Genomic DNA, 21,644 nt, shown 5'->3' with positions numbered 1-21,644 from the left:
ATAACACTTCCTACATTGCCTTCAGTCTGAGTAATGTGCTTTAACCCCCACTCTGCGTTTTGTAATCAGTTTGTGCTCTACCCTGCTCCTTGTCCCCTGCCTCCACGTGTATTTGAATAACTTCAATAAAGAGCTTTTTCATCCTCATGGACCCAGCTCCCACATATTAGCGCAGTCAATAATGTCCCACACAGAGAGATCTACAAACCATTAGCTTGACCTTTGATTGTCCTTTCACTGCTTTCTTTGGAATCTGAAATGGAAACAGGTTTTTGATGATCAAATGGAAAGTGAGTGTGAAATGTTCACAATTGAAAAGTGTGTCCCGTCACATGTTGCTTTTTGCTCACACTCACACATTGCAGCAGCCACTGAATGGCTCAGCTCACCATCAGCTACATTCCCATTGCTCGAAGGGCCACCTCAGGGCTGGATTGGGGTTCAGTCACTTCACCAGGAAACTGTGGATTCAATCCCAGAGTCTCCAGGCTGAGTGTGAGCCTCACTTTCTGCCCAGGAAGCTGCACTCTCTGGCCTCCTGGCTCTTCAGATACAGGAAGAGTGAGCCGAGCACTGACTCTGGGCTCTGAGCTTTGGCTTTCCATTCCAGGTCAATGGATCTAAATGGCTTCCCAGGGTCATTAGTACAATCATCAATAGATTATTCAGCAATGATTGTTAGAAACAGAGACAGATTAAAACAGAAATATAGATTCCTTGAGCCTCTGAATGACTCGTTCTTTGTGCAGAATCTGGAATAAAGAGAATTTCAGTTCCCCAATCCCCAGGAGAGTCTCTGTGTCCCATTATCAGAAGTTTAAACCTGTCTCTCTGGTTTTAATGATATTTAAACCTGTAACTGTGATGCGTTGTTGAAAGATGATGATAAATACCTTTAGGATCAGGTGAACTCTCATTCTCTGCTGAGTCTGAAACAGAGAGATCAGGATTTCAGTTTCCAGAGCACATGTTCCGATATCCAAATGGTTTTCAATGCTCCCACTCCCACTGTAAACCCTCCCCCCACACTCAGTACTTGGGCAGGGGTCAGTTCCCAATTGTTTCAGTCGGGGCCATTGGTTGTGATCTGTCAGAAATCACTGGAGTCAGGGAAAGCTCCAGAGGACTGAAAAGTGACTAAGGTAACACCCCTGTTTAAGAAGGGAAGGAGACAGGAGACAGGAAACTATAGGTCAATTAGCCTTACCTCAGTTATTGGGAAGACTCTGCAGTCCATTATTGAGGATGAGATTGTGGAATACTTCGATATGCATGGTAAAATAGAGCTGAGTCAGCACAGACTCATCAGGGGCTGGTCATGCCTGACAAATCTGTTAAAGATCTTTGAGGACATAATGACCACATTAGACAAAGGACAGCCAGTGAATGTGATCGATTTGGATTTCTGGAAGACCTTTGACAAGGTGCCACACAGGAGGCTGCTAAATAAGACAAGAGCTCACGATGTTACCGACAAGGAACTGGCATGGTTAGAGGATTGGCTGACTGGAAGACAGTAGGACGAAATGAGTCTTTATCAGGATGATAGCTGGTTACTAGAGGGGTTCCGCAGGGACCTGTGCTCGGACCGCAACGATTCACATTATACATAAATGATCCAGACGAAGGATCTGAGGGCAATGGTGTATAAGTGTGCAGATGACACATTGATAGGTGGAGGGATGGGTAATGCTGAGGAAGCAGGGAGGCTGCAGGGAGGCTGCAGAAGGACTTGGACAGGCTCGGAGAGTGGGCAAAGAAGTAGCAGATGGAATACAATGTGAGAAAGTGTGAGTTTATGCTGTTTGGTGGGAGGAAGATAGGCATAGAGTATTTTCTGAATGGGGAAAGGCTTTGGAAATCTGAAGCACAAAGGGAATTGAGTGTCCTAGTTCAGAATTTGCTTAAGGTTAACATGCAGGTTTAGTTGGCAGATAGGAAGACAAAAATAAAGTTATCATTCATTTCAAGAGGGGAGAATACTAGAGCAGAGATGTAATACTGAGGCTGTATAAGCATGTGGTCAGATTACATGTTAAATTCTGTGAGCAGTTTATGGGCCCCATATCTAAGGAAGGATGTGCTGGCACAGAAGGGGGGTCCAGAGGAGATTTACAACAATGATCCCATGGATGAAGGGCTTCGCATACAAGGAACGGTTGAGGAATCTGGCTCTGTGCTCGATGGACAACGAACAGAACAACTCTCAGCACAGGAACAGGCCCTTTATTAACCTGTCTCATGACATTCAATGGTTTAATATGTCTGGAACCCCAGATCCCTGTGCTTCTCCATGCAATTTCAATTCAGCATTTTAAAGGAACCTGTGTCATCCATGTTCTTACACCTAAAGTCTCACCCTCACTCTCGTTCTCCTGAATAGCAATGACCTGTGTTAGAACTTTTGCCAATTTTTATTCTTTTATCAATTTTGAATTGTCAGCTGGAATTGCCTAGTGGAATTTGGAACAGCCTGTGGGAGAAGGAAAAGAACAGGCCTGGAGGTATTTTGCAGGATGATTCTTGTGTAAAGGCATTACAACAGAAGAGCATTGTGTTTAAACAGAAAGCAGGAGTTTGGCAATGAATAAGCTTAATATCTAGCAATTGGTTCCGGCAAGTCTGGATAAGATTCGATGTTCAAGCAGTCGGCATATTTGCAATGGTAACTGAGGTCTCAGGAACAGATGATCAGTCTATCAGTGTGAAAGCCGAATTAGAATTGTTTTTGAACTATGTTTTCTGGGAGATGGTTCTGGGCTGCTCCTGAGACATCAGTCAGATTGGAAAGCTCCTGCCTAATCTGCTCCATCAGCTTCCGGAATCTCACGGAGCACGAAGCTGAGTTTGAAGTATCGCTGCTTTCCCCTGGGTGAGCTCAGAAGGTGACCCTGATCAACATTTCAGAAAATCAACCAAGGACTCCAAATAGATGCCTGTGAAACGATGCAATCTGAAAGGTACTTCAACAATTTGTCCAAGGATAGAGTTCATGATCATCTCCTCAATACTGACTAAACACTCTGATGTCACCAACAGATATGGAATTCTACATCTGATTCCCAAGTCCATGTTGTTTCTGTAAATGGTGACCAACAGTGATCCCAGCACTGATCCCTGAGAAGCATCACTTCCCACATTCCCCCCAGGCTGACTAACTCAGTTCAACTCCCCACTCTGTGTTTGCTGTTTTGTAACCAGCTTGCTCTCCATCCTGCTCCTTGTCCCCTGGCTCCAATCATTTCAATAAACAGCTTGTTAATCCTCATGGACCCAGCTCCCATATATTAGCCCAGTCAATAATGTCCCACACAGAGAGATCTACAAACCATCATCCCGTCCTGAAGCGATCACTTTGATTTTCCTTTCGCTGCTTTCTTTAGAATCTGAAATAAAAATGGTTTAGAAACAATGGCAGATTAAATCAGAAATACAGATAGCTTGAGTGTGTGAGTGACTATTTTTTTCTAGAGAATCTGGAATAGATTAAAGAGAATTTCAATTCTCCAATCCCCTGGAGAGCCTCCGTATCCCATTATCAGAATAGTTCTAAACCTGTCCCTCCCGTTTTACTGATATTTAAATCTGTAACTACGATGTGATGTTGATAGATGGGGATAAATACCTTTAGTATCAGGTGCACTCTCATTCTCTGCTGAGTCTGAAACAGAGGGAACAGGATCTCAGTTTCTGGACAACACGTTCTGACATCCGAATGGTTTGCAGTCATTCTCCTCACACTGCAAACCCCCCTTACACTCAGCATTTGGTCACGAGACAGGTTCAAATGAGTTGAACCTCATTTTCAGACCATTACTTGGTGATTGGCAAGTCAACAAAGTCTTGAGACAGGGAAATGATGTTTAACAAATTAATTGGAGTGTATTGAGGGAGAACCATGTGCTGTGGATAATGGGGAGGTGCTGGATGTGCTGTTACTGGGATTCTAGAGGCAGGTGATAAGCTGCAACCTCAAAGGTCATTGTGGAAAATAAATGTCCATGATAGGGGTTCACGTGGTGGTGCAGTGGTTAGCACTGCTGTCTCACAGCACCAGGGACCTGCGATCGATTCAACCCTTGTTGACTGTGTGGAGTTTGCATGTTCCCTCTCTGTATGCATGAATTTCTGCCAGCTGCTCCGGTTTCCTCCCACAATCCAAAGATGGGAACGTTAGGAAGATTAGCCATTGTAAATACAGAGAGAGGGTGGGATAGTCTTCAGAGGGTCAGTGCAGACCTTAAGGGCTAAACGGCCTCTTGGTGAGGTCTTGGAATTCTATGTAGGAGCTGTCATGCTGGGATGGGTAGATGGTTGGCTAATGAACAGCAAGTAGAGAGTCATCATAAATGGGTCATTTCTGTTCAGTAAGATGTAATGGGGTGTCAGGGATCAGTGGTGGGACCTCAACCTTTCACCATTTATAGAAAGGACTTGGATGGAGGGAGGGATGATACAGTGACTAAATTCACAGCTGAGTTCAAAATGTGGAGGAAAGGGAGTTCCAAAGTGGTCACAACAAAGGAAGAAAGGGATAAGGGGAGGTTTATGAGTGCATGAAGACCAGGCAAATGGAGTATAGTGGGAAAAGCTGAAATCGTCCATTTTGGCAGAATATATGTGATGAAAGAATCACATGCGGTAGATGGAGAGAGATTGTAGAGCTGTGAGGCACATGGGGATCTGAGTATCTGTGCGGAAATAAATATTTTAAAAATGTAGGTATGTGAATGCAGCAAGCATTTCGGAAGGAGAACACAATGCCCTTGTTTAATGTGAGGGAAATTGAACACAAAAACCAGTAAATATTGGAGAAACTCAGCAGGTTTGGCAGTATCTGTGGAGATAGAAACAGAATTAAAGTGTTGAGTCCAGTCTGACTGTTCTCAAGAACTCCATTTCCGTCAATTCTATTTCTCTGTCCATAACTGTTGTCAGACCTGCTGAGTTTCTCCAGGAATTTCTATTTGTTGTTTTGTAACCAGCTTGTTCTCCATCCTGCTCCTTGTCCCCTGGCTCCATGTGTATTGTAATCATTTCAGTAAAGAGCTTGTTAATCCTCATGGACCCAGCTCCCATATATTAGCCCAGTCAATAACGCCCCACACAGAGAGATCTACAAACCATCATCTCGTCTTGAAGTGATTACTTTGATTTTCCTTTCTTTGCTTTCTTTGGAATCTGAAATGGAAATGGATTTTTGATGATCAAATGGAAAATGAGTGTGAAATGTTCACAATTGAAAAGAGTGTCCCTGTCACATGTTGCTTTTTGCTCACACTCACACCCTGCAGCAGCCACTGAATGACTCAACTCACCACGAGCTGCATTCCCATCACTCGAAGGGCCAGCTCAGGGTTGGATTGGGGTCAGCTCATTTCACTAGGAAACTGCGGGTTGAATCCCAGAGTCTCCAGGGTGAGTGAGTCTCATTTTCTGTCTGGGCTGGAGACTGTCCCTAAGCTGTACTCTCTGGTGTCCTGGCTCTTCAGATACAGGTACAGTGAGCTGAGCACTGACTCAGGACTCTGGGATTTGGCTTTCCATCCATGGCCAATCAATCGTCACGTATGTCCTGACCTAAAAGAGCAGGAAAACTCCAGGTCAATTACCATCCCATCAGTCTAATCTCAATCATCAGTAATGGAAAGTGCCATCAACAGTGCTATCAAGCAGCACCTGCTCAGCAATAACCTGCTCAATGACGCCCAGTTTGGGTTCTGCCAGGACCACTCAGCCTTGCTTCAAATATGGAATAAAAGCTAAATTCTAGAGGGCAGGTGAGAGTGACAGCCCTTAACATCATGGGTGCATTCAACCAAATGTGGTATATAGGAGCCTGAGCAAAACTGGAATCAATGGGTATTATGTACAAACTCTCTTCTTGTTGGAGTCAGGCTTGGCACATGGAAGATGATTGTGGTTGTTAGAGGTCAGTCATTTCTGTTCCAGAACATCTCTGTAGGCGTCCCTCAGGGTCATGCCCTAGGATCAACCATCTTCAGTTACTTCATCACTGGCCATCATAAAGTCACTAATGGGGATGTTTGTTGATGATTGCAGAATATTCAGGCCCCTTCATGACACCTCAGATACTAAAGCAGTCCATGTTCAAATGCAGCAAGATCTGTACAGTATCCAGGCTCGGGCTGACAAGTGGCTACTACCATTCATACCGCACAAAGACCAGCTACTGACCTCTCCAATCAGAGAGAATCTGCCCTTTGACATTCCATAGAATCATTGAACTGGACAGCATGGAAACAGATCCTTCAGTTCAACTCATCCATGCTGGCCAGGTCTCCTAAATTAACCTCGTCCCATTTGCCAGTATTTGGTGAATATGCCTCTAAACCTTTCCTCTTCATATACCCATTCACTGCTAGGTCAGACAGCTGGGCACATCTACTTCTCCATTTGTTTCACTTCCCACATGTTCTCTGCTTTGACTCTCTTTTTTCCTCCTTTTTTAAAGTGCTGTTGTTTGATCTCTTCTTTTTCTATAGTGTCATAGATCTGTACAGCATGGAAACAGATCCTTCGATGCTGAATTCCCCACAATTGACATCCTTGAGGTTACCATTGATCAGAAACTGAACTGGATTCACCACAGTAAACACACCTGCCACAAGACCAGGTCAGAGGCTTGGAATGCGGCAGTGAATAACTCACCTCCTGACTCCCCACACCCTGTCTAACAGCTCCAAGCTACAAGTCAGGAACCTGATGGAATATTCCCCAGTTACCTGGATGGGTGCGGTTCCAACAACACTCAAGAAGCTCGCCATCATCCAGGATAAAGCAGCCTGGTTAATTGGTACCACATCCACAAACATTCACTTCCTCCACAACTGCTGCTCAGTTGCAGCAGTATGTACTAACTCCAATACGTAGTGCAGAAATTCACCAAAGATCCTCAGCCAGAAACTTCCAAACCCACGTCAACATCCATCTAGAAGGACAAGAGCAGCAAATAGATGGGAACAGCACAGCCTGCAAGTTACCTGCCAAGGAACTCACCATCTTCACTTGGAAATATATTGCCATTCATTCACTATTGCTGGTAATACCTGGAAATCCCTCTCAGGACATTGTGGAACTGTTTGCAGTGCATGGACAGCAGTGGTTCAAAAAGGCAGCTCACCCCCACCTTCTCAAGGGCTGACTGGAGATGGGCAATAAATGCTCGCCCAGCCAGGGACACACATGGCCCCTGAGAGAATAATAAGAAGATTCAAGAAGGTAAAAATCCAAACACATCTCCAGTGTTACTGCAATTGTCAATGGGTTAATCAGCAATTATGTGGTAGATATAGGGACAGGTTAAAATAGAAATATAGACCCCTTGAGTCTCCATGTGACTCACTTGTTATAAAGAATCTTGAACTGAAAGAAGAGAATTTCAGTTCCCCAATCCCAGGAAAGTCATTGTGTCCTGAGCTTGGAATTGCTTCTCCTACGAATTGGGTTAAATTTTCCCTTCACCCTCCACACACACAAATTGAGCTCTCATCTAAAGTATAGTTCACACTCACACCGTGATTCCTAGCTTTGAATTAGGCAATTGTTCACTCACTGGAATTGTGGTTGTTTCTGTTCCACTTTCCAATCTCATCTGATCCTGAAACAGAAAGAAGAGAGTAAGTGTTGTCCACTGAAGATTATACTTGAAAGAGAAAGATTTGAGAACTGATGACATCATTGATTTCACAGTAATTGGGGGAAAAGGGGCAGGGAGTGAGGGATTGTGTATGTCCCACACTGACCCCATGCTGACCTCTCCTGGGTGATGGGACCGGTTTGGTTTGGACTTTGTTCCTGAGACATTGCCTCAGGTTTCAAATAATCCAGGATCTCAATCCAGAACCTGGACTGGATCTGGAGGGGCCGTGCGGGTCTGCACTGGGATTGGATTGGAATCAAGTAGCAGCCGACACGAACCCCATTCCTGACTCAGGATGATGTGATACTGAAATCTCTGTGAGGTACCTGAGGTCTCTGCAGAGTGACACTCCTTCTCGGAGGATCAGGGATAGAATGAAGAGAATTTCAGTTCCCCAATCCCAAGACAGCCTCTGTGTGGCACATTATCAGAATAGGTTTAAACCTGTCCCTCTTGTTGTAATGATATTTAAATCTATAACTGTGACGTGCTGTTGAAAGATGGGTGTAATTACCTTCAGTATCAGGCGCACTCTCATTTTCCGCTGAATCTGAAACAGAGGGGAACAGGATTTCAGTTTCCAGAGCACAGATTCCAATATCTGCATGGATTTCAAAGATACCCCTCCCACTGCAAACAGCTCCAAGATTCAGTATTTGGGCAGGGGACAGCTCTGGATTTAGGTTTGAGGGGAATTGCAGAATATTACTTCTTGAGTCTAACTCTTCAATTCAAAAGAGAATAATTTTAAAAGCTGGATATTATGGACCACTGGGTTAACATCTGTCACAGAGAAGGGGTTAGGAGCAACTCTTTTGGATGTTACAGCATAACACTTGTAAAGGTTCAAGATCATAACAGCAGTGGATCAACCTCAGCAAGGCCACTCAGTATTTTGGGTCTGCAGTGGCTCTTTGAATGATGATTATGACTTTGTGCCATTCTTTGCCTTTTCTGAATGCCCTTCAGATCTTGTTCTGTTGAAATAGTGATCTTTAGAATGCTTTAGGGAGAGTCAACAAAGTCTTGGGACAAGGAAATCATGTTTAACAAATTAATTGGAGTAAATTGAGGAAGTGTCATGAGCAATGGATGATGGGGAAGTGCTGGATGTGCTCTTACTGGGATTCCAGAGACATGTGATAAGATGCAACATCACAGGTCATTGTGGAAAATAAAATTTCATTAAGGAAGAGGTAATATGCTGGGATGGGTAGATGATTGGCTAACAAACAGGGAATAGAGGGTCATCATAAATGGGTCATTTCTGGTTAGTGAGATATAATGATGAATGGGGTGTGCCACAGGGATCAGTGCTAGAACCTCAACTTTTTATAATTTATATAAAGGACGTGGAGGAAGGGACCAAAAGTACGGTGACTAAATTTGCTGATGAGTTAAAAATGGGAAGGAAAGTTGGGAAGCAGACATAACAAAGGAGAAAAGGGATAACAGGAGATTAATGAGTGCATAAAGATAAGGCAAATGGAGTATGTCCGAGAAAACAAGAAATCATCTTTTTTGATCAAAAAAAATATGAAAGAAGGACATGATGTAGATGCTGAGAGATTGCAGAGCTCTGAGATGCAGAGGGATCTGAGTGTCCGTGTGGATAAATCAAAAATGTTGGTGTGGCAGTACCGCAAGTAATTAGGAAAGAGAACAGAATGTTGTCATCTATTGTGAGAGAAATGAAACACAAATGTCAGGATAAAATCCAAAATATATTGGAGAAACTCAGCAGGTCTGGCAGTATCTGTGGAGAGAGAAAAACAGAGTTAAAGTATTGAGTCCAGTCTGACTGTTCTCCAGAACTCCATTTCCCTCAATTCTATTTCTCTGTCCATAACTGTTGTCAGACCTACTGAGATTCTCCAGGAGTTTCTATTTGCTGTTTTGTAACCAGCTTGGTCCCCTGCCTCCACGTATATTTGAATCATTTCAATAAAGAGCTTGTTAATCCTCATGGACCCAGCTCCCATATATTAGCCCAGTCAATAATGTCCCACACACAGAGATCTACAAACCATCATCTCGTCCTGAAGCGATCACTTTGATTTTCCTTTCACTGCTTTCCTTGGAATCTGAAACGGAAACAGAGTTTTGATGATCAAATGGAAAATGAGTGTGAAATGTTCACAATTGAAAAGTGTGTCACTGTCACACGTTGCTTTTTGCTCACACTCACACACTGCAGCAGCCACTGAATGGCTCAGCTCACCATGAGCTGCATTCCCATCACTCAAAAGGCCAGCTCAGGTTTGGATTAGGGTCGGCTCATTTCACCAGGAGACTGTGGGTTGAATCCTGGAGTCTCCAGGATGAGGGAGAGCCTCACTTTCTACCAGGAAGCCGCACTCTCTAACCTCCTTGCTCTTCAGATACAGGAACAGTGAGCCAAGTACTGACTCCGGGCTCTGAGCTTTGGCTTTCCATCCAAAGCCAATGGATCCAAACAGCTGCCCAGAATCATTAGTACAATCATTAATAGATTATTCAGCAGTGATTGTTTGAAATAGGGACAGATTAACACAGAAATATCAATACCTCGAGCCTCTGAGTGACTTGTTCTTTGTGCAGAATCTGGAATAGAAAAAAACGGATTTTCAGTTCCCCAATCCCAGGAGAGCCTCTGTGTCCCATTGTCAGAATAGTTTAAACCTGTCCCTCCTGTTTCAAAGCTACTTAAATCTGTAACTGTGACATGTTGTTGAAAGTTGGGGATAAATACCTTCAGTATCAGGTGCACTCTCATTCTCCGCTGAGTCTGAAACAGAGAGAACAGGACTTCAGTTTCCAGAGCACACGTTCTGATATCCAAATAGTTTTCAATGATTTCTCTCCCACTGTAAACCCTCTCCCCACCCACTCAGCACTTGGGCAGGGAACAGCTCCCAATTGTTTCAATCAGTTACATTGTTGGTGATTTTTCAGGGATCACTGGAGTCAGGGAGAGTCCAGAGGATTGGAAAATGGCAAATGTAACCTCGCTGTTTTAGAAGCAAGAGAGGCAGAAGATGACAAACTATAGGCTGGTTAATCTAATGACCATTGGTAAGGTTTTTCGCTCCATTATTAAGGATTAGTTTGCAAAGCATCTGGAACTGCATGATAAAATTGGGCTGTGTCAGCATGGCTTCATCAAGGGGAGGTGATGACTGGTATATGTGTTAAAAATCTTTGAGGAGATAATGAGCAAGTTAGAAAAAAGGAGAGTCAGTGGACGTGATGTACTTTGATTTCCAGAAGGCCTTTAACTAGGTACTGCACAGGACGCTGCTAAATAAGATAAAAGCCTGTGTTGTTAGGGGCAAGATACTGGCATGGATAGAGGATTGGCTGACTGGCAGAAGGCAGACAGCAGGGACAAAGAGGTCTTTTTCAGGACAGCAGCCAATGACTACTGGAGTTCCGCAGGGATCGGTGTTGGGACCACAACTATTCATACATTACCACAGGAAGTAATTGATGCCAAAATATTGAATGCATTCAAGAAACAGCTAAATATATGACTTGGGGCAAATGGGATCAAAGTTCATGGGAGAAAGCAGGATTAGGCTATTGAGTTGGACGATCAGCCATAGTCGTGATGAATGACAGAGCAGGCTTGAAGGGCTGAAAGGCCTTCTCCTGCTCCTATCTTCTATGTTCCTATGTTTCTCTGTTATACATTAACGCTCCGGACAAAGGAACTGAGGGCAATGTTGCTATGTTTTCAGATCACACCAAGATAGGTGGAGGGACAGGTAGTATTCAGGAACTGGGGACACTGCAGATGGACTTGGACAGGCTAGGAGAGTGGGCAAAAGATTGGCAGATGGAATACAATGTGGGGGAGCATGAGGTTATTCTCTTTGATTGGAAGAATAGAGGTGTAGACTATTTTCTAAATGGGGAAAGGGTTTGGAAATCCGAAGCACAAAGGAAGTTGGGTGTCCGAGTTCAGAATTCTCCTAAGGTTAACATGCCGGTTCAGTTGGCAGTTAGGAAGGTAAATGTACTGTCAGCATTCAATTAAAGACAGCTAGAATAGAACAGCAGAGATTTATTTCTGAGGCTGTTTTAGGCTGTGGTCAGACCACATTTAAAATATTGTGAGCTGTTTTGGGCCCTGTATTTAAGGAAGGATGTGCTGGTAAAGGAGGGAATCCAGAAGAGATTTACAACAATGGTCCCATGGATGAAGGGCTTCTCATATGAGGAACGGTTGAGGAATCTGGCTCTGTGCTTGATGGAAAAAGAACAAAACAACTCTCAGCACAGCACAGGAACGGCCCTTTATTAACTTGTCTCACTAGGTTCATTGGATTAATGTGTCTGGAACCCTAGATTTCCATGTTCCTCCTCACAATTTCGATTCAGAGTTTCAAAGGAATCTGTGTCATCCATGTTCTTACAACTGAAGTCTCACCCTCACTCTCACTCTCATTATCCTGAAATAGCAATGAGCTGTGTTTGGACCCTCACCAACTTTTCATTAATTTTATCCTTTTATCAATTTTGAATTATGGACTGGAATTGATTGATGGGATTTGGAACAGCCTATGGGAGAAAGAAAGGAACAGAACAAACAAGCCTTGTTTGTTTGTGAGGCCAGACCTGGAGGTTAATTGCAGGATGATTCTTGATTAAAGGCATTCCAACAGACACAGTGATCCTCGGAATAGCATTGTGTTTAAACAGACAGAAGAGGCTGGCTATTAACAGGGTCAGTATCTGGGAATTGATTCTGGCAAGTCCGAAAGAGACGCGATGTTCAAGCAGATGGCACATTTTGAATGATAACTGAGGTCTCGGGAAGAGATGATCAGTCAATCAGTGTGAAAGTACAACTATAATTGTTTCAGAACAAAACATCTGTTCTGAGAAGGGGTCACCAGACCTGAAACGTTAACTCTGATTTTGCTTCACAGACACTGCCAGACCTACTGAGCTTTTCCAGTTATTTTTGAATGATGTTTTCTGGGAGATAGTTCTGGGCTGCTGTTGAGACAGCATGTAGATTGGAAATATTCCTGCATAATCTTGTCAACCAATATCCCGAATCCACAGATTAGGAAGCTGAGTGGGAAATTTGCTCCTTTTCCCCAGGTGAACTCTGAATGTGACCCTGACCAAACTTTCAGAAAATCAACCATGCAGCCCAAATAGATGCCTGTGAAGCAATGCAATTTGAAAGGTATTTAAGTAATCTGTCCAAGAACAAAGTTCATGATCATCTCCTCAATACTGCCAAAACACCAGTTTTGATGTCACATACAGGATTTGTAATTTTGTTTCTGATTCCTGAGTCAAGTTGTTTCTGTAAACAGTGACCAACGGTGATCCCAGCACTGATCACTGAGGAACACCACTTCCCACAGTCCCCCCAGTCTGAGTAACTGCTTCAACCCCTACACTGTGTTTGCTGTTTTATAACCAGCTTGCTCTCCATCCTGCTCCTTGTCCCCTGCCTCCACGTGTATTTGAAACATGTCAATACAAAGCTTGTTAATCCTCATGGACCCAGCTCCCATATACCAGCACAGTCAATAATGCCCCACACAGAGATCTACAAACCATCATCTCGTCCTGAAGTGATCACTTTGATTTTCCTTTCTTTGCTTTCTTTAGAATCTGAAATGGAAACGGATTTTTGATGATCAAATGGAAAATGAGTGTGAAATGTTCACAATTGAAAAGTGTGTCCCTGTCACACGTTGATTTTTGCTCACACTAATACATTGCAGCAGCCACTGAATGACTCAGCTCACCACGAGCCATACTCTGTGGCCTCCTGGATCTTCAGATACAGGAACAGTGAGCTGAGCACTGACTCTGGGCTCTGAGCTTTGACCTTCAATCCAAGGCCAATGGATCCAAACAGATTCCCAACCATTAGTACAGTTATCAATAGATTACTCAGCAATGATTGTTAGAAACATGGACAGATTAAAATAGAAATATTGATACCTTGAGCCTCCGAGTGACTCGCTCTTTGTGCAGAATCTAGAACAGAAAGAAGAGAATTTCACAGGAGAGCCTCTGTGTCCCGTAATCAGAATAGGTTTAAACCTGTCCCTCCTGTTTTAATGAAATTTAAATCTGTAACGGTGACATGTTGTTGAAAGATGGGGATAAATACCTTTAGTATCAGGCGCACTCTCATTCTCCGCTGAGTCTGAAAGAGAGGGAACAGGATTTCAGTTTCAAGACCACATGAACCAATATCCAAATGGTTTTCAATGATCTCCCTCCCACTGTAAACCCTCCCCCCACACTCAGCACTTGGACAGGGGACAGTTCCTGGTGTGAGTTGAAGCAGAATGACAGAGCATTGAGAACATGGAAACAATGAACTGCTGTGTGCTGGTGTTTATCCTCAACAAGAGCATCCTCCCATATCTCTTTACCTCACAGTCTTCACATTCCCTTCCATTACTGTCAGCACCCTCCATTCCCCACTGGATTCTTCTGCAATTGTCGAACAGTTATACCCAAGATCTGGGCTCCCACTGAACGGGAAGGAGTTTCTCTCTGTGAACCCGGTCAAACATGAGTTTTCATTGTAATGGTCTGTGTCAGAGACTCATCCTCAATCATCTGTCTCCCAGTGAAATAATCCTGAACCTGTTCAGTCTATGCTGATTGTTCTAACCTCCCATTTCCAGGATTACCCTGGGGAATGGACACTGTGTGCTCTCCAATGCTTCTATTTCTCTGGATAGAGTCACATACCGAACAGAAACAGCCTGTTCGGCCAAACTAATCCGTGCTTACCAGGTTTCCTAAACTGAAGTAGCTCTGATTAGAGACATAGAAACATGGAATGTGGGAGCAGGAGTAGGTCATTTGGCTGTTAAAACCTGCACCACCGTTCACTATGATCATGCAGTTTCGGTGTATCCCAATCTTGCTTTCTCTCCATACCCCTAGATCTCTCCAGCTGCAAGGGCCATATCGAGCTCACTCTTAAATATATCCTAAGAACTTGCCTCAACAGCTTTCTGTGGTTGAGAATTCCACAGGTTTACAAGTCTATGAGTAAATAAATTCTTCATCATCTCAGTCCTGAATGGGTTTCCATGATAGAATATAATGTTAATCTGATAACAAATCAAAAGGCTAGTATTGATTCATCAATACCGACTGAGACCCGCAGTTTGGCATCACCAACAAACTCTGAAATTGTATTTCTGATTCCCCAGTTCAAGCTGTTTCTGTAAATAGTGACCAACAGTGATCCCAGCACTGATCCCTAAGGAACATCACTTCCCACATTTCCCTGCAGTCTGAGTACCTCACTTTAACCCCTACTCTGTTTGCTGTTTTGTAACAAGCTTGCTCTCCATCCTGCTCCTTGTCTCCTGGCTCCACATGTATTTGAATCATTTCAATAAAGAGCTTGTTAATCCTCATGGACCCAGCTCCCATATATTAACGCAGTTAATAATGCCCCACACACAGAGATCTACAAACCATCATCTCGTCCTGAAACGATCACTTTGATTTTCCTTTCATTACTTTCTTTGGAATCTGAAATGGAAACGGGAGTTTGATTGAAAGTGAGCGTGAAATGTTCACAATTGAAAAGTGTGTCCCTGTCACACATTGCTTTGTGCTCACACTCACATATTGCAGCAGCCACTGAATGGCTCAGCTCACCATTAGCTGCATTCCCAGTGCTCGAAGATTCAGCTCAGGTTTGGATTGGGGTCAGCTCATTTCACCAGGAAACTATGGGTTGAATCCTGGAGTCTCCAAGGTGAGGGAAACTCTCACTTCCTGCCCAGAGCTGACATTGTACTGAAGTTGTACTCTCTGGCCTCCTGGCTCTTCAGGTACAATGACAGTGAGCCATGCTCTGACTCTAGGCTCTGAACTTTGGCTAGATTAGAGTAGTGCTGGAAAAGCACAGCAGGTCAGGCAGCATCCGAGGAGCAGGAAAATTGACATTTCGGGCAAAAGCCCTTCATCTGGGGTGGAGAGATAAATGGAAGTGGGGTGGGGCTGGGGAGAAGGTAGCCAAGAGTACAATAGGTGGATGGAGGTGGGGATGGAGGTGATAGGTCGAGTTTGTTTCAGGACATGGTTGAAGAGCTTTAGAGCAGAGGAGATGACCTGGGGGTTGCAGTGAGAGGGAGACTCACTGAGATTCTTGTAGCAAGCGGAGGGGAACTTCTTCAAGGTAGGCATCCTTGCAAAAGGATTCGCAGTAAGATTAAAATCAACTAGGCAAAAGTGAGTCTAGACTCTGAACTTTGACTTCCCATCCAAGGCCAATGGATCCAAACAACTTCCCAGAATCATTAGTACAATAATTAATAGATTATGCAGCAGTGACTGTTAGAAATAGAGACAGATTAAAATACAAATATTGACACCTTGAGCCTCTGAGTGACTTGTTCGTTGTGCAGAATCTGGAACAGAAAGAAGAGATTTTCAGTTCCCCAATCCCAGGAGAGCGCCTGTGTCCCAATATCAGAATAGATTTAACCTGTCCCACCTGTTTTAATGACATTTAAATCTGTAACTGTGATGTGTTGTTGAAAGATGGGGATAAATACCTTCAGTATCAGGGACGGTCTCATTCTCCGCTGAGTCTGAAACAGAGGGAACAAGATTTCAGTCTCTGGACTACATGTTCCAATATCTGAATGGTTTTCACTCATCATCCTCCCATTGCAAACACCTCCCACACTCTGCACTTGGGCATGGCACAGTTCTGGATATGAGTTTAAGCTGAATATCAGACCATTACTCAATGATCTTAACTACTTTATTCCAAAATTAATGGAGACTAAAAGAAGAAACTTAGAGAACAGTATCTTAACATCTGTCAGAGGGATGTTATTGAAATTATTTGTTCGGACGTGAATCAGGACACTTGGGAAGGTCAGAATAATGCCAGCAGTGTTACTGTGTACATGGAGGATATGTAGTCCATTGTGTCTGCACACCAGCATGGCTTTGAGTCCTGCCCCTGCCCTTTCCCCTTTGCCATGCATATTTTTGTCTATTGAAATAATCATCCCTTAAATGCTTTTGAGAGAGCCAACAAAGTCTTGAGACAGGGAAGTAATGATAACAAATTAATTGAAATGTATTGAGGCAGTAGTATGCACTGTGGATAATGGGGAGGTGATGGATGTGCTGTCACTGGGATTCTAGAGGCAGGTGATAAGATGCAGCATCAAAGGTCATTGTGGAAAGTATACGTTTATAACGAGGGCAGCATTGTGGCTCAGTGATCAGCACTGCTGTCTCAGAGCACCAGGAACCCGGGTTCCATTCCACCCTGGGGCGACTATATAGAGTTTGTGCCGTCCCCCCACTGTCTGCATGGGCTTCCTTAGGTACTCCAATTCCCTCCCACAGTGCAAAGATGTGTAGGATAGGACAATTAGAGCTTGTCAGAGTTCTTTGATGAAGTGACCAAGAAGGTTGATGAGGGCAGGGTGGTAGATGTAGTCTACATGTATTTCAGTAAGGCCTTTGATAAGGTTCCACATGGTAGGCTGCTCTGGAGGCTAGATCACATGGAATCCAGGAAAACCTGGAAAATTGGATATAAAATTGGCTTGATGGTAGGAAGTGGAGTGTAATAATGGAAAGATGGTTGTCGGACTGGAGGCCTGTGACTAATGGAGAGTCTCAGCGGTCGGTGCTGGGCCCATTACTGTTTGTAATCTATATCATTGATTAGGATGAGAATGTACAAGACATGATTAGTAAGTTTGCTGATGACGCTAAAATAGGCAGCATCATGGACAGTGAGGAAGATTATCAGAACCTTGATCAGCTGGGGAAGTGGGCTGAGAAATGGCAAATGGAGTTTAATATCGATAAGTGTGAGGTCTTGTATTTTGCAAAGGCCAATCAAGGTCGAAGTTTCATGGTGAATGGTAGGGCCTTAAGGAGTGTAGTGGAACAGAGGGACCTTGGAATTGAGGTACACCATTCTCTGAAAGTGGAGTCCCAGGTAAACAGGGCAGTGAAGAAGTCTTTTGACAAATGGGCTGTCATCAGTCAGTGCACCGAGTATAGAGGTTGGGAAGTTATATTGCAGTTATACAGTTATACAGTATTGAAGTTATACCTTCAGTTTTAGTCACCTTGTTATAGGAAGGATATTATTAAACTGGAAAGAGTGCAGAAGAAATTTACAAGGGTGTTGCCTGGACTCAATGGTCTAAGTATAATGAGAGGTTGGAAAAGCTAGGGACGTTTTTCTTTTAAGCATAGGAGACTGAGGTGGGACCATATAGAAGTGTATAAGTTCATGAGAGGCATGGATAGGGTGAATGCACTTAGTCTTTTTCTCAGGGTTGGAATTGCAGACTGGAGGGCATGTGTTTAAGGTTAGAGGGGAAAGAATAAAAGGGGCTGCTTTTTCACACAGATGGTAGTATGCCCGTAGAATGAGTTGCAGCAGAAGTAGTTGAGGCAGGTACAATTAACAACATTTAAAAGGCATTTGGACAAATGCATGATAGGAAAGGTATTAGAAGGATTTGGCCCAAGTGCAGGGAAATTGGGCTAACATGGATGGACATTTTGATCAGCATGGACCAGTTTGGGCAAAGGATTACATCCATGCATAGAACTCTAGATACAGGCTAATTGGGATGCCCTTTGGACAGTTGAGCAGACCGGAGGACCTAATGACCTGTTTCTGCACTAGAGTGATTCTATGATCCTACATAGGAGGCAGCATACTGGATGGATAGGTTGTTGGCTAATGAACAGAACATATAGGGTCATCGTAGGTGGATCATTTCTGGTTGGTATGATGTAATGATGAGAGGTGTGCCATAGAGATCAGTGCTGGGACCTCATCTTATCGCAATTTATAGAAAGGACTTGGTTGGAGGGAGGGATGAGATGGTGATGAAATTCACTGATGAGTTAAAAATGGATTGGAAAGGAAATTGTGAAGTGCACATAACAAAGGAAGAACAGGAAAAAGGGAGGCTAATCAGTTTGCAATGACTTGGCAAATGGAGTATAGTTGGGAAAACCTGAAATTGTCCATTTTGGCAGAAAAAAATGAAAGAATCACATTATGTAAATGGTGAGGATTTGCAGAAGGATCTGAGCATCTGCATGGAAAAATCAAAAAATGTTGGTGTGCCAGTATTGCAAGTAATTACAAAAGACAACACAGTGCCCCTGCTTTTTGTGAAGGAAATTGAATACAAATGTCATATAAAAACCAAAATAAATTAGAGAAACAGCAGGTCTGGCAGTATCTGTGGAGAGAGAAACAGAGTTAAAGCATTGAGTCCAGTCTGACTGTTCTCTAGAACTCCATTTCCGTCAATTCTATTTCTCTGTCCATAACTGTTGTCAGACCTGCTGAGTTTCTCCAGGACTTTCTATTTGCTGTTTTGTAACCAGCTTGTTCTCCATCCTGCTCCTTGTCCCCTGCCTCCACGTGTATTTGAATCATTTCAATAAAGAGCTTGTTAATCCTCATGGACCCAGCTCCCATATATTAGCCCAGTCAATAATGTCCCACACACAGAGATCTACAAACCATCATCTCGTCCTGAAGCGATCACTTTGATTTTCCTTTCACTGCTTTCCTTGGAATCTGAAACGGAAACAGAGTTTTGATGATCAAATGGAAAATGAGTGTGAAATGTTCACAATTGAAAAGTGTGTCACTGTCACACGTTGCTTTTTGCTCACACTCACACACTGCAGCAGCCACTGAATGGCTCAGCTCACCATGAGCTGCATTCCCATCACTCAAAAGGCCAGCTCAGGTTTGGATTAGGGTCGGCTCATTTCACCAGGAGACTGTGGGTTGAATCCTGGAGTCTCCAGGATGAGGGAGAGCCTCACTTTCTACCAGGAAGCCGCACTCTCTAACCTCCTTGCTCTTCAGATACAGGAACAGTGAGCCAAGTACTGACTCCGGGCTCTGAGCTTTGGCTTTCCATCCAAAGCCAATGGATCCAAACAGCTGCCCAGAATCATTAGTACAATCATTAATAGATTATTCAGCAGTGATTGTTTGAAATAGGGACAGATTAACACAGAAATATCAATACCTCGAGCCTCTGAGTGACTTGTTCTTTGTGCAGAATCTGGAATAGAAAAAAACGGATTTTCAGTTCCCCAATCCCAGGAGAGCCTCTGTGTCCCATTGTCAGAATAGTTTAAACCTGTCCCTCCTGTTTCAAAGCTACTTAAATCTGTAACTGTGACATGTTGTTGAAAGTTGGGGATAAATACCTTCAGTATCAGGTGCACTCTCATTCTCCGCTGAGTCTGAAACAGAGAGAACAGGACTTCAGTTTCCAGAGCACACGTTCTGATATCCAAATAGTTTTCAATGATTTCTCTCCCACTGTAAACCCTCTCCCCACCCACTCAGCACTTGGGCAGGGAACAGCTCCCAATTGTTTCAATCAGTTACATTGTTGGTGATTTTTCAGGGATCACTGGAGTCAGGGAGAGTCCAGAGGATTGGAAAATGGCAAATGTAACCTCGCTGTTTTAGAAGCAAGAGAGGCAGAAGATGACAAACTATAGGCTGGTTAATCTAATGACCATTGGTAAGGTTTTTCGCTCCATTATTAAGGATTAGTTTGCAAAGCATCTGGAACTGCATGATAAAATTGGGCTGTGTCAGCATGGCTTCATCAAGGGGAGGTGATGACTGGTATATGTGTTAAAAATCTTTGAGGAGATAATGAGCAAGTTAGAAAAAAGGAGAGTCAGTGGACGTGATGTACTTTGATTTCCAGAAGGCCTTTAACTAGGTACTGCACAGGACGCTGCTAAATAAGATAAAAGCCTGTGTTGTTAGGGGCAAGATACTGGCATGGATAGAGGATTGGCTGACTGGCAGAAGGCAGACAGCAGGGACAAAGAGGTCTTTTTCAGGACAGCAGCCAATGACTACTGGAGTTCCGCAGGGATCGGTGTTGGGACCACAACTATTCATACATTACCACAGGAAGTAATTGATGCCAAAATATTGAATGCATTCAAGAAACAGCTAAATATATGACTTGGGGCAAATGGGATCAAAGTTCATGGGAGAAAGCAGGATTAGGCTATTGAGTTGGACGATCAGCCATAGTCGTGATGAATGACAGAGCAGGCTTGAAGGGCTGAAAGGCCTTCTCCTGCTCCTATCTTCTATGTTCCTATGTTTCTCTGTTATACATTAACGCTCCGGACAAAGGAACTGAGGGCAATGTTGCTATGTTTTCAGATCACACCAAGATAGGTGGAGGGACAGGTAGTATTCAGGAACTGGGGACACTGCAGATGGACTTGGACAGGCTAGGAGAGTGGGCAAAAGATTGGCAGATGGAATACAATGTGGGGGAGCATGAGGTTATTCTCTTTGATTGGAAGAATAGAGGTGTAGACTATTTTCTAAATGGGGAAAGGGTTTGGAAATCCGAAGCACAAAGGAAGTTGGGTGTCCGAGTTCAGAATTCTCCTAAGGTTAACATGCCGGTTCAGTTGGCAGTTAGGAAGGTAAATGTACTGTCAGCATTCAATTAAAGACAGCTAGAATAGAACAGCAGAGATTTATTTCTGAGGCTGTTTTAGGCTGTGGTCAGACCACATTTAAAATATTGTGAGCTGTTTTGGGCCCTGTATTTAAGGAAGGATGTGCTGGTAAAGGAGGGAATCCAGAAGAGATTTACAACAATGGTCCCATGGATGAAGGGCTTCTCATATGAGGAACGGTTGAGGAATCTGGCTCTGTGCTTGATGGAAAAAGAACAAAACAACTCTCAGCACAGCACAGGAACGGCCCTTTATTAACTTGTCTCACTAGGTTCATTGGATTAATGTGTCTGGAACCCTAGATTTCCATGTTCCTCCTCACAATTTCGATTCAGAGTTTCAAAGGAATCTGTGTCATCCATGTTCTTACAACTGAAGTCTCACCCTCACTCTCACTCTCATTATCCTGAAATAGCAATGAGCTGTGTTTGGACCCTCACCAACTTTTCATTAATTTTATCCT

The 21,644-nt window shown here is 43.5% G+C and overlaps 1 protein-coding gene across 1 annotated transcript in view; it reads right to left on the bottom strand.

Moving 5' to 3' along the window:
- Window positions 1-21,644, bottom strand: part of LOC140489128 (uncharacterized) — a 161,049-nt gene that overhangs the window by 73,087 nt on the left and 66,318 nt on the right. Inside the window, exons 38-54 of the mRNA XM_072588362.1 lie at window positions 19,702-19,737; window positions 19,182-19,238; window positions 16,210-16,245; window positions 16,027-16,062; window positions 15,122-15,178; window positions 13,788-13,823; window positions 13,616-13,651; window positions 13,223-13,279; window positions 10,211-10,246; window positions 9,691-9,747; window positions 8,178-8,213; window positions 7,577-7,621; window positions 5,125-5,181; window positions 3,626-3,661; window positions 3,330-3,386; window positions 894-929; window positions 209-253 (exon numbers count right to left, since the gene is read on the bottom strand). Coding sequence (XP_072444463.1) covers window positions 209-253; window positions 894-929; window positions 3,330-3,386; window positions 3,626-3,661; window positions 5,125-5,181; window positions 7,577-7,621; window positions 8,178-8,213; window positions 9,691-9,747; window positions 10,211-10,246; window positions 13,223-13,279; window positions 13,616-13,651; window positions 13,788-13,823; window positions 15,122-15,178; window positions 16,027-16,062; window positions 16,210-16,245; window positions 19,182-19,238; window positions 19,702-19,737 — 756 coding nt within the window. The remainder of the gene's footprint in view (window positions 1-208; window positions 254-893; window positions 930-3,329; window positions 3,387-3,625; window positions 3,662-5,124; window positions 5,182-7,576; window positions 7,622-8,177; window positions 8,214-9,690; window positions 9,748-10,210; window positions 10,247-13,222; window positions 13,280-13,615; window positions 13,652-13,787; window positions 13,824-15,121; window positions 15,179-16,026; window positions 16,063-16,209; window positions 16,246-19,181; window positions 19,239-19,701; window positions 19,738-21,644) is intronic.

The sequence above is a fragment of the Chiloscyllium punctatum genome, chromosome 18 (genome assembly GCF_047496795.1).
Source record: "Chiloscyllium punctatum isolate Juve2018m chromosome 18, sChiPun1.3, whole genome shotgun sequence".
Classification (NCBI taxonomy): Eukaryota; Metazoa; Chordata; class Chondrichthyes; order Orectolobiformes; family Hemiscylliidae; genus Chiloscyllium; species Chiloscyllium punctatum.
This window is presented reverse-complemented; position numbering and strand designations above follow the sequence as displayed.